The following is a 13,669-nucleotide window of genomic DNA, read 5'->3' as shown; positions in this document are numbered from 1 at the left end:
TCCCAATAATCATAGCACCTGCCTATTGGTCTTGAATCAGGCTCCTTCTCATTCAAGAAAGGTTCATAACTTCAACAGTCATTTCTCGTGGCTAATTCTCCCCTGAGTAAAAAATATTGTATCAAGTATTATTTTTAGAAATGTTTTGCTGATAGGCTGCCATACTATGGAAACCAGATGTCAGGTGTGCATGAGTCACTTCATACCCATCTCTCCGGGCAAAGGCAGCTAGACTGACGGGAGGAAGCTGAAATGCAAAAATAATCTCTGTGGAGGAGGAGGAGCAGCCTGTGGGGATGTTTCCATTAGGATGTTTAGAATGGATTAACTTGTCAAATTGCCTTTCCTCAGTAGATACACTGTATGCACACACTGCCAGACATGCATGCAAACAAGCAGGAAAACAAATCCATACACGTATGACATTTGAACACATATTTGCTTCACCCATGTACCACCCACAGCATGTGGTCTGTTAGTCAGTGCTCTTGTTTTTCTCTACCACACACACACACACACACACACACACACACACACACACACACACACACACACATACTATTAGTTTAAATAAATAACCGTTCGCTCACATTTTATGTAGGAAAAGGGTTAAATAAAAAGGAAAGTATTCTGTAAGTTAGCCCACTCTACATCATTCATAAGGTTTGAATGCAGTTTTCTGTGGCTCATTATCTGCAGTTCATTGGACTGAAATGTTTACGTGAATCCACAGGAAATTCACACATAAATATCTCCCACAAATGTAAATAAACAATTAACGTCTATATTTTAGCTGTACATAGAGTAAAATCATTCAGGAGGCTTCTTGATGATGCCGTCTAATGACAGACCAATGTTAGAAAATCTATTTAAATCCTTCACAGCACCATGTGTCTGATGTTTAATGCGAAACATTTGTTTCAGAAGCGCTCCAGAACATACTTTAAATTCAAATGAGGTGTAACATGTATTGAGTTCAGAGAAAAGGCTTGTTGTAAATCTGTGCTTGTCCAAACTTATGTTTGGATGGATTTAGGATGGACAGGTTCATTGCCAATTAACACAGATGCTGCAACGTGATTCATGTAATTGATTGTGATATTATGTCAATGATGGAATAATAGCCAATCAAAAGCAGAATTAGCAGTTAACTGGGGGTTTTTTTCGGGTTTTTTTCTGTTGACATGCTTTTGCATTTGTAAATTGCATATTAATGCCTCATTATGCTTTTAATTATGCTAAACCTATTAATCAAACTTACTTATAAGTTCTCTGTGTGCTTGTCTAACTTTGATAAGTTATAATGCCCAGTTAAGGAAGATGCATGATCACTTTGTCTTTGAACAGAGTGGAGTGTTTATTGCCTTCTGATGATATAATATACTGAAGTAATCATTCAGTTTTGTAGTCGTAAAAGCTGAACAATATTTGTGTAGTCATAGATTCTCAGAAGACACATTTGATCATCTTGGATGCCCCTTTGTGTGCACTCTCCTCCGCACTTAATTTCACTTTGTAAAGCAGGATGCTGGTTTTTGGCTTGTTGTAGCCTGGCAGGGCAGCAACGCAGAGCAGAGTGAGCAAGATGATTTCTGTGTTTATGCACAGCGAACTGCACTCCCCTCAAAATACACTGTAGTTATTGCTCAGCAGAGCGTTTCTCACTGATGATTCCTCCCACAAAGTTCACTGCAGTATCCTGTGAAAAGGCACAGATAAATCAGTGCAAATTTGTGTTAGGTGCTTGATGCACAGAGGAAAAATTTGCTCCTACAACAGGAGCAGAGAGACAACCTACAAAGATAGACTCACTCTGTGTTAAAAGTAATCCTTATGTAAGATAAATGCTTGTGTCCAAACAGAGGCTGAAACTAAAGATTACACTTGTGTCCAAGTTTACATGTGTTTTGTTGGTGGTATAGGTTAGGTTTTATATATGTGACGCCTGGAAGAATCTAAATTAATTGAAATACATATCTAGTCGAATCAAATCATTCGCAAAATATGAGATTTAATGATGCATTGATCCTTGCTGAAATAATCTAAATTGAATAGCCGCTGGTTTAAATGGTTAAATCTCTACAGAGTTGTGCTCATTGTCTTTTAATCATTCCAGACTACTGCTCTGCTACTACACTACTACAGATTGTGTTGCACTTTTTAAAATTGGATAAACATATACTTATTAATAAGTAATTAGTAATACGGTTCAGTGATATTTTTTGTATTGTCTTCTGACTCGTTGTTGGTTCACTATAACAAACGTGTGCCCAATCAGTATGTTTTTAAGTCACATTGCATTCATAAGTGTGCATGTATAGCCTGTGGTACGTAGTTTGATTATAGCTTCACATACAGTGAGTTATCACTATGACATCGTTTTAGGATTGCCAAATTTAAGAGTTCTTACCCTCCAATCTGACATTTAGCCAGCCAATGCTGTTGTTGGCCCTTTTTCGAACATCTGTGGCTGTCAACGGCATATAGTGTAACTGTTGGTACTGTCAATTTATTACCGTCATCTTTTCTGCTTAGGCAAGCAAGAAACCACAAGGGGAAAATACCAGTGGAAGGCAAACAACTACAGTTACAAATGCAGCTTTTTAAAGTGCCCATATTATAAAAGAAACACTTTTTTTCTGGGATTTGGGGTGTTATTTTGTGTCTCTGGTGCTTCCACACACATATAAACTTGGAAAAAAAAACATCCATGCTGTTTTGAGTGAGATACGGGTTTCTGAATGTAACCTGCCTACAGTCTCCGGGTGAGCTGTTCAAAATCTGCACGGCTTTCTACGTCACTAGCCGAAACGAGGGGGCAAAACCATGCTAGCGGTTAGGCCCCCTCGTTCTCAATGGCAAAACACTGCTACAACACACACAAGTTCACCATAATCTACAAAAGAACTACTTACATGTCCCTGTTCTGCAGGTATTCCACGCAAAGTTGGAAGTGCGCCTTCATTTAGAAGAAGTCTTCCGGCTATCCTGCCTTGTACAGACTGAAGTAAGAGAAACAGCTAGCTAGATGATGTGATCCTTACCTAGCTACTGCGCATGTGTGAATCCCAACAAAGATGGTACAGAAGTAGGATGTCTCATTCTGTAGCTAAAATAGAGACCTGAACACACAGGGTGAAAAGAGGAGCTGCAGCAATGTGCAGTACAACAAAAAATATGGTGTTTTTTGAAAATTAAACCATGTAAACCTATTCTGGTACAACCTCAAAATACAATTATGAACCTGAAAATAAGCATAATATGGCCACTTTAAGAGACACATTCCCAATTTGGGTTCTGAGCATATGTTTCATCAGGGGTCTGTTTCAGGAAGGAGGTTTACCAAACTCTGAGTCTAACCCTGATGTCTGAGTTGATTTACCCTGAGATGGGAAACTCTGAGTTTTCGGTTCCAGAACAGCTGATTTGAGTTGGTTCAATCAACTCGGAGTAGGTTGACTCAGAGTTAAGCGCGTGCACCACCACAATAAAAAGACAGCATGAATGGAGCCATGATACTACGATTCACCATGGTAACAACCACAAACAAACTGGTCGGCGGAAATATTCATGCACACATACAGCGAGTTTGAACATATATTTAGTTAAAAAAAAGCAACACAACGGCTGCTGTAAAATAGCGAAAATTGGTGTGGGAAAGAAATTGTTGCTTGAGTCAATGCGTAAGCTCTAATATAGTGTATTAATTTCATATTTAATCACAGGTAACCTATAATATTACTGGTGAAAACTGGAATGGTAGTAGGCTACACCTATAATTTCATTTAGGTGCAATCCTGCGGGCGAAAAAGTAAACTGCTACTAATCCCATTCTGATGTTGCAGCACCATCATTAACAGAATTATGATTTACAATAATTTATTTCTTTTTAATGTCTATTACTGGTTTGTGTCCAGGGAACTCTACACAAACATTTAAAACACGTTTCAGAGCGAGTCACACTCTTCTGATGGCGCTTTACTAATATGCTCCGCATCACCAATGTTGTAAAGAAAACTGCCGTTTGCAAAAAAAACAAATGCGACAAAAAGAATCTGCTAGGATGTAGAGCATGTCCACGATGGGTGACGTTAGTGATATGAGGACAGATAAGGTTATGTAGGCTACATAACTGATAAACTGGGAAGAAAAACGATACCGCTTAAATAGGTAGTTATCTGGAAATGAAAATACATCTATAGTCGAGGCCTTAATATCATCTTCCGACGTATGTTTAACTCCCTGCGAAGTAATACAGCTTCTTCATCAACAGGATCGACAAAAGGAAATGCCATGTTCGGAACAAAAACGTTTTATAGTCTGCCCAACATGGTTAATAAACCAACCCTGTTTTTTTATTCATGCAGAGAACAAACTGCGCTAAAATGCGCCTGATACAGACCGAATGAATGAATGAGGAAATGAAAGAGCGCTGTGTCAGAGGGAGGAGACTGAGAGAAACTCGAGGTTTATTGAAGTTGTTAGGTTCACAGGCTCAGTTACCATAGTAACTGACTCTGAGGTTAAGGGCGTTTTCACACATACCTCATTTGGTCCGGACTTTCGGACTTTTCAGTTTGATCCGAACCAAAATTAGAGGTGTGAAACCTCCCCCGGACCACGGTCCGGATCAAAAGACCAAATTTTGGTCCGACCAAAAGAGGTGGTCTCGGTCCGGACCAAACTGAACCATGGTCCGGTTCGTTTACAGTGTGAAAGCATTTTTTGGATGGTTCGGACTTTCGGACCAAATACAAGGAGCTCTGGCAGGCTCTCCTTGTGTTACAAGACCGGGGAAGCTCCTTTAAGGAATAGCTCGGTGCTGAGAGAGTGACGGTGACTACGCTCAGAGGAGACAGCTGTCGGCTATCAGAGCTGAGAATACATCAGCAGTTTATTTGTTAAGTGGTAGTAAATGTAGGCTACTGTGTAGGTTTCCGTTTGTCTCTGAATAAATTCTCCAGAAAGTTCCAGTGTCTTGCTTCTCAACATCACAACAAAACAAAAAGAGCCGCGGCTGTAGGGGAGAGCAGCAGTCAGTTGAAAAAACTCCGACCCAGAGAGAGGATACGAGAGGACGGGGAAGCCCGTCAACAAACCAATCAATTATAAGTACCTGGAGACGCAGCTCACGTATGTGATGACGGCAGGACGTAGTTTTGTCACGTATACATCTTTAGTGCGCTTGCATAACTGCAGTGTGAAACCAAAACTTACCGGATCAAATGTATACAATGTAACAAAAACATGAACCTTGGTCCGGACCTTGGTTCGGACTTTCATGTGTGAAAACGCCCTAAGTTACCTCTCTTTCTGAAATGGGCTGGAGTTACCCCTCTCTCTCAGGTTAGATTAACCTCCCTTTCTGAAACAGAAAACCCAGAGTTTCCCTCATCTCAGGGTTAACAAACTAGGCAGGTTCACTAAACCTGCTTTCTGAAACAGGCCCCAGGTCTTTCTATGGCTGCTACTACTTTGACCAGTTAAACATTTGGGTAGAAAGGAGAGGTTTATGTACATAACCTTTCATATGGACCTCACATGGGAAATTACTGGCTGTTCACTTGTCTTTTTTAATATTGTTATTATTTTTATTATTTTGTTTACAAAACAATAACAACAAGAGTCATGCAAAGTTCTCACATGCTAAATCCACGTGTGACCATTTTCCACTGTTTTATGGTGTCCTGATTCAGGAGCTTTTCTCTCTTTTAATTTGCTCTTTTCCCCTTTCCCCCAGTTGATTCTCTTCTGTTTGCATCTCCTTTGCTCTGGGAATAAGGCTGACGTCTATTTATATGCTCAGATGCTGGGGAGATGCAACCTCGTGGGATTTCTTTAAAGCTCTCTCTGTTCACTCTTTCTCACTCTCTTCTTCCCCCTCTGTCCTTTCTTTATCTTTCTGTATCTCTAGTTGAGGGTTAACCTATTTTTTTTTTAATGTTGCCAATAAACCAACTATAGAGCTTATAGATTCTCAATTATCTTTTGATGTGTGGAATTGTGATTAAACTGTAATGACCTTAATTGTTTTCTTTGAGCTCACTCATACAGAGCAGTAGCTTTCTAACCAGTGGATTGATTTGAACCTAAAATAGCTTCTTGCATAAGAGTTTAGAGGGTTTTTAGAGCATTTTCTAACATTGCAAAAATGTCCACACACAGGAAACTACAAACTCCTCAAGCACAGTGGCACACACACACACACGCATGGTGATAGATACATAACATTATGCTGTATTCTGCAGACAGAAATCCCCTCTAGTAATGTGATTCTCACGGACATTCTTATCCCTTAAGTGGGTTATGCATATTTATGTTCCTGGTTACACCGGTGCCAACTGAAAAACATAATTTCTTATTGAAACATTTATGGGTAACATTCTTGCTTAGATATGTTTTAACTGATTCATTGAAATCACAAGCATATATTATATTTACAAATGTACATAATTATTTAAATTTTGGTCTGGTCAAGGAATCTTTTTATGGTTTTAACTACATTTAAAACTAATAATAAGCCCTCACAAACATAATCGGGGTCCTTGTACAGTGGTTTTTGATAACTACAGAGTGACAAACTTGACTTTGCGGGTTTAGAAGTAGTTGAATACTAGAATATCAATTCATCATTCAAGACATTTTTTTTTCAAGCAAAATAAGCTAAATATTACAGAGTTCCTGGTTCTTTTCTTTGCTTTATGAGATAGTAAGTAAAAAATGTTTCATTGAAAGAACTTGCTGAAGGATTTGTTTAAAGGAACTGGTGTTTAATATTGTGCTCTTTGTTAATGACTGCTTTTTTTCTCGAGTAGATACTGCACTTATTAAGCTAAAACTTCCAGGTATGGCGCTGATGACATTCGCTCAGCAACTCATTGGATTTTGTCTGCTTTGCCTGTGCACTTTTGCACTGCAGTGTTCTGTCAATACATGGTGTATATTTTTGTTGATGTGTCTGCTGTGTGCCATTATTAACTGCAGCAGGCAGCCAGACTGAGAGGCTTGAGACCCCACAACATCTCCAGGCACTCTGTGTGGCTCAGACACCACCTGCCACCAGGATAGAGAGGACACATGTTACCTGCAATAACATGGCTGACATGGCAGATGTATGATCTGGCTCTGCAAACTGTTTAAAAGGCCCCATTTGGACCTGGTATCAAATTTGGATCTGAGTGATCGGATCACAAGTGGACAGCTCTAAGTACAGGGGGAAATGCCCTCCGGACGCATTGAGGAAACATTGAGATCCGATCACTAAAACCGCCTTTGGAGGTGGTCTAGGCCACATATGTCCACATTCTTATAGCAGTGAGAACAGTTATGTGTCCTTGGCCACACTACGCATTTCTCATGTCCCAGAGTGAATCGTGTGTTTTGGATGTTATTATCATACTGTTGGCGATGTGTTGGCGTATTTGTTCCGGCACTGCCTGCTCTTATATCCCCGGCTGTCTGGAGCTCTCTGCAGCGCTGTTGATTGGAAAAGGCAGCCGCCGGTATACGATAACGTTATTTTTAGTTTCATAAAACCTACCCAAATTCACCAATATGTAGGATATTATTATAAACATTCCGACTAACGTTACATGACTCCTATAAGCGAACATGCTACATATAATGAAGCAGATATAATATAGAAACTAAACTTTTGTGGCTTTGTGTAGTTTGGGTTCATACAGAAATGCATGTTCACAAAGACTGAATTCATGCATTCTAATATAAAAGTTGGACACCTTAAATTTATATATTTGTCTCCACGAGTGTGGCTTTTTGCAGGAGTCAGCATCAAACTTTTGCTTACTGTATGCACAAATTTTCTCTGTGCCCTTTTAGTTTTGTTTTAATACAAGTCAAAATGGTCGAGCTTCTGGACTATGAAGCATCAGTCTCGGCCGTGCTGTTACGGTTACGGTGCTGTTATGTGCTGTATGTGAAAGTCGCATCTGAAGCCCAATGCGTCCAACTTGATACAGCGACACGTCACTTTTCCGAAGTGCCACATCCGGTCTGTGGCCTTCTGTGTGTAGTAGGTTATCTGCTTCTCTGAGCGTGAGGACAGTTTAAGACATCAATCTGGACTGGAATTTGTATTCCAACAATGATCTGCCAAACATCACGCTCGACAACAGAGGGACTGGATCTATTAGTTTGCCAACTCATATTCTGTTCAAGCAAAGGCTTTATGAATAATTGATGATAAATATTTGAATCTCTGCTGGGTGATTTTGTGTCTCCTCAGCAGCCTTGTGCAAAATATTCCCCCAAATTCAGCAATAATGACAAACATGTTGAACAGTTGCTGTAGGTCTAGTGGTTTGGTTAACAAAAGTGTTTCTCTCAGGCCACACATCATACTGGAGCTGGACAGTAAAATGGTTTCTTGGCCCTATTTTCCCTTTGGGTATTCCTGTGATACTAAAACAATTTATCTTCCAAACTGCAATAAGGTTGTTACATTTCTTTTAAAGTTGTTTTTCTTGAGATTGTCTTCTGTAAGCTGGAGAGTGGAGAAGTTACGTATACAGGATGCACTTTTCTTATGCTCTATTTCAGATTTTCTTTCCAGTTTGGACTTTTGAAACTTTTTGTTCAATGATGAATTTTTTTGCAATGGCTGGAGATACTTTTAAAATGTGTTTTTGCGGTCGTGTTTCTGAAATCAGTGGATTCAGTTTAGAGTTCTCTGCAGTGGCCCGAGCTGTAAATGGCTCAAATCACTAATTAGAAGTAGAACTTTATTTGTCCCTAGAGAGGACAATTGGTTGTGCAGCAGTGACAACAGAAATAACACAAAATCAATTAAATGCAACATATAGTAAAAAAAAAAAATAAAGAACATAAGTTAAAAAAAAAAAAATGTATTTAGCAAGCGTGGTTGGGTGGTCAAGCTAATATTAGTTAGTTCAGCAGTGAGATGTTGATTTCCTCATTCCCCCGGACCTCTGGGTGACTCAGTCCTGCTGTAAACTTGCATTACATTTCTCTTTCTAATGTTTTTCCCAATCCTATTCCCAAGAATTACTCTTTGGCACATGACCCTTAGTAAATAAGTTAGTCACTAAGTCAAATAGGCTCATTCATTTGTAATCACATGCTGACACCCTGTACTCTTTGACTGCATCTTCAGGTCCAGCTCTGGTGGGTGTAGTCAGGAAAGACTGGGCCTCTCAAAACAGCATCGCCCTCTCCTGGTCAGACGTGGGACAGCTGCCCTCAGACATAGTGGACTATGAAGTCAAATACTTTGAGAAGGTAAAGTCTTTTATTATACTAAATTGCAAGCATGTGTTAATTGCTTAGTTGTGCAGTGGTTTGTATTACAGATATTTTAGCACTGAAATGCACCTAAGTGATTACATTACATTACATTATCATTTAGCTGACGCTTTTATCAAAAACGACTTACAATTGCTATATATCAGAGGTTGCACGCCTCTGTAGCAACTATGGGTTAAGTGTCTTGGTCAGGGACACATTGGTTGGTGTATCGCAGTGGGAATCGAGCCCAGATCTCCCACATCAAAGGCACGTGTCATATCCACTGCACCATCACCACCCATTCCATATACAGAGAACAATCACTGCTTACAGAACAATGTACATTGTTAGCATGCAGAAACCCAAATGTCAGTGCAGAGCATCCATAATGTATCGCTGTCTCCGTTTTATTCACCATCTGCTCTGAAAGTTAATTGGATGAAAACGAGGCGTTGGCTTCAAACGTTGTTGTGATAATGGGTCTATGCAAACACATGTTCGTCTGTCCGGCCAAAACTTGACTTTTGTTTATCATCTCTGGCAATCTGTTTCTGTTTTTTTTTTCTTTTCTTTTTTTTAGGAGCAAGAGCAGCTGAGCTACTCCTCAACACGGACCAAAGCCCCCAACGTGGTGGTGACGGGGCTCAGACCCTCGACTGTCTATGTCTTCCACGTGCGAGTTCGCACTGCTGCTGGCTACACAGCGTACAGCCCCAACTTTGAGTTTGCTACTGCAGCTGAGGGTACGACTGTAGGGGAGCAAGCATGCCTTTGTGTTTATACTGGCTGTGTTTTAGGAATGAACGGCACTGATATTCAGTCATCCAGTCAGTTAGATTTGTGTTGAAATTGTAATGGATGTAAAGTTTTGTTTTAAAACAATGCACAGGAAAAGAAAGGAGTTTTAAAGCCAGAGATTTAAAGCCATCGGTGTTGATCAACAACCTCATGAAATCCATGGAGACATTTTATGATCATTCTTTGCGATGGATCAGTGAAACCCATCAGTGCTTCTTCAGGCGTGAGCCTTTTATTTAAATGTTTATAAGCTCTGTAGGCTGCTGATGCACACATAATGCTCTGCTGATTCTAATCCTGAAATATGCAGCAATGCTCATCATCCTACAAGATACACACTTTAGGTGACAAAGATGTAGATGTCCACCTTCACATTCTCATACTCCCATATGTCAGTGCATCTGACAGAAGTCCATTTATATTCTCGGATTGTACAAATGTGCCATCTTCTCTCTCACCTTATTCAACCCATACAATACTCACTCCCACATAGTGTCATGTCACAGCATGTTTTACTGGTTTACCTTCATTTTGCCAACTTCTATCACAAAGAGCAAAGCAATTTGTCTCAACTGTAAGTTGTGTCGTAAGGATCTGTTGTCAAAACCTTCCTTCAAAGATATTTTTCATATGTATTTTCAGTTTGTTTGCTCACAGGCAAATGTGCAGAATAGTTCAAAATAGCTTTTAGTTTGGTGTGTAAGTGTTACGAAGAAGACTTTCCAATATAAAAATAAGTCACGGTTTTAAATAGATGTATGTGTAAAAGCCAAATTTCTCAGTGTACAGGATTAACTGCTCATGTATTTCAATCTCTTTCTGGATAATGAAAATGCAGTCTGATTTAGGCCCTGAATTCAGCAGCAGAAGCAGAGCAATTAACAGTCATTTTAAATAAGCTATTTATATGATTAATGTGGTTGCATTGTTCATAGATGTGTTTAAGAAGGGAAACCTGAGCGAGCATAAGGATACTATAAACTGACTGGATGCCTTCTTTTGCATTTTCATTAGTGATAAATATATATAATATAATATAATACAGAAACTGAATATCAATTTCAATCCACTCACTGTGTTCAGTAAATTGCAACAGCTGCGTATAGCCAAGTAGTGTGTCAGCTCTCCAGTTTGAACTCTGGGAGAGAGCTGGTTATATATTAATGTAAAAGGTACTGACTGGCCTGGCTTTGCTTTGTTCTCACTTTCCGCAGATCCTGATATCGCTGATCAGGGTCAAGTTCTGGTGGTTGTCACAGCATCTGTAGGAGGCTTCTCCCTGTTGATCATCCTTACCCTCTTCCTCCTCATCACTGGACGGTAAGTCTTTGATGCTGGCTTATTGTTAACACCACACACACACACACACACACACACACACACACACACACACACACACACACACACACACATACACACCTCTGCGCTTCTCCTCTCATAATCTCCAGAGTGACGCTACCACCAGAAGTCTCTTAATGGACTCTCTGTTTGCCACCAGCCAGACACTCTTATTTTCCAAATGACTGAACCAATTTTCTGCCTAATTACTCAGCATGTAATGCATGTACCAGCAGTTTGCTCCATTCCATTAACTTCCACAGGTTAGCTCAGACCGTTGTCTTCAGTCTGCCTCTTATTAATAAACAATGAAAAATGACCCTGAATCTGGAGGTAATTTGTCTGGATTTTGAACGAATTATAATACAGGCTGAAGTGATAATCTTTGATCACAGCATTCGCAAAATAAAATCTGAACTGAAGAATTGGGAACAACGTGTCTCACTATAAAGAAAGAAAATAGATTCAGGTACTTGGTAGACATCGACAACTCTCGACATCTGGCCGCCTTTTTGTATGCTCATCCTAAATCTTTCTTGCGTTTATTTTGTAAAGAAGAAAAAGGCTAGGAGAATCATTAGAGATCCAAACCACCCGGGTAACAGACTTTTCTCCCTGTTGAGGTCGGGAACAAGGTACCGGATACTCCAGGCCAGCACTGAGAGGCTCAGGAGGAGCTTCTACCCTCAGACCACTAGGATCCTAAACGAGGACACTGACTAAGACTGCACCCCACATCATACGCATATATATATATTTATTATCTGTTTTTAATGCATAAATTGAAGTAACTGACAGAATACATTTCGCTGAAATTGTGTTTTTATATGATTTCACGTGACAAATAAATTGATTGATTGATTGATTGAAGCTCGCTCATGCAAGTGTTTCCAAGTTGGATTTACAAAACTCTCAATTGCACAGACAGTCGTAAATCGATTGTTTCAACTTGATGAACGCCTCCCATTAATGACCAGTGTATGTTCGTGACATTAGATCATTAGCATAATCAACACCACCAAGTTGCTAAATAAGGCTCAATTTGTGGAAGAGTTTCATTATCGAAAAAGTTACTCAATTAAATTGAAACTCTGCCTCAGAGTAAGGCATTATAATTCTTATCATTTTAAGTGTTTTTTTTCCTCTGTGGAGGAAGGTAGACTATCTGTACATGACTTGTACAACATAAAACAGCTGATGCAGTCTGTGCATGTACTATGATTGTGTCCATGTGGACTGGTGACACTCTGTGTACTGTATGTAGGTATGTATGCATGCACTATGTCAGTGTTTCTCAAATGGGGATACTTTGGAGTACTGCAGCGGGTATGTAAGATTTTTTTAATACATAATTCCTAAAGTAACTATACTATATTAACGAAAGACTTTAGTAATGGGTTCTAAACATTCAAAATGTAGGCTAGCATTTAAGTGTTTTTCAGTTACAAGGTTGTTGTTTAGCCTAAACAGGCGCAGCGCCCTATTGTATCTCTTTATATTTGTTTGTTTTTTTTCTACCAAAAATGTTTTGTGCTGTTCAGGGGGTACTGGGCTAAAAGATAAATTCAAAGGGGTCACATTATTGAAAAAAAGTTTGAGAACCACTTCACTATGTTATGTTGTATTTCCTAAACAGCAGATACTGTATGTGTATGTGTCCAGGACAAATTTTCTTCGGGACAATAAAGTCTATCTTATCTTATTGTTATCTTATCTCTAATTTCTCTTTGACTCAGGTTCAATTGAGTCTTCATATCAACAAAGTGTTTTTTTCTTCTTAAAACTGGCTTATAAACAATTTTTCATATAAATAAACTCTTCTAAAGTCAAACGTTTCACGGACTGAAAAGGATCAGCACATAATCCACAGATTACATTTTTAACAGCAGCCTTCTTCTGTGTGGTTTAAATGGAGGGTGCAAATTGCTCTTTTTGCTTAACACTAGTGTTTGATTGTTACTTTTGTCCCGACTCTCCCTCTATGGAGACTAAGCCTTGAAAGCCTTGAATTTGTGGGACTGTGAACAGAACAAAAACTGGAAAATGGGAAAAAACTACATAAAGGCAAGAACAAAAAATTGCTCTAAATGAATGGGTTATAGAAAAGAGGAAAATGGCTGTCTGTTTTTCCACCAGAGACGTCTTTTCAAACTAAAAGATTGCTATTTCTGCTGTCAGAACAAATGTTCACTTTTCCACTTTTTTGTTGTGATGCCTTATTTGTCTTCTGCAATAATGTCAACTAATTTACTGTGTTGAGCACAGAACA

The 13,669-nt window shown here is 39.3% G+C and overlaps 1 protein-coding gene across 4 annotated transcripts in view; it reads left to right on the top strand.

Annotated features, from left to right (window-relative positions):
- Window positions 1–13,669, top strand: part of LOC116067770 (ephrin type-A receptor 6-like) — a 69,421-nt gene that overhangs the window by 48,675 nt on the left and 7,077 nt on the right. For 3 of the 4 annotated variants that reach the window (XM_031324342.2, XM_031324343.2, XM_031324344.2), the window contains 3 exons: window positions 9,134–9,258; window positions 9,845–10,007; window positions 11,277–11,382. In XM_031324342.2, the coding sequence (XP_031180202.1) occupies window positions 9,134–9,258; window positions 9,845–10,007; window positions 11,277–11,382 (394 nt within the window). Of the gene's footprint in view, window positions 1–9,133; window positions 9,259–9,844; window positions 10,008–11,276; window positions 11,383–12,023; window positions 13,463–13,669 lie in introns of those variants that run through there. The other variant, XM_031324345.2, reaches the window with a different exon arrangement.

The sequence above is a fragment of the Sander lucioperca genome, chromosome 3 (assembly GCF_008315115.2).
Source record: "Sander lucioperca isolate FBNREF2018 chromosome 3, SLUC_FBN_1.2, whole genome shotgun sequence".
NCBI classification, from domain to species: Eukaryota; Metazoa; Chordata; class Actinopteri; order Perciformes; family Percidae; genus Sander; species Sander lucioperca.
This window is presented reverse-complemented; position numbering and strand designations above follow the sequence as displayed.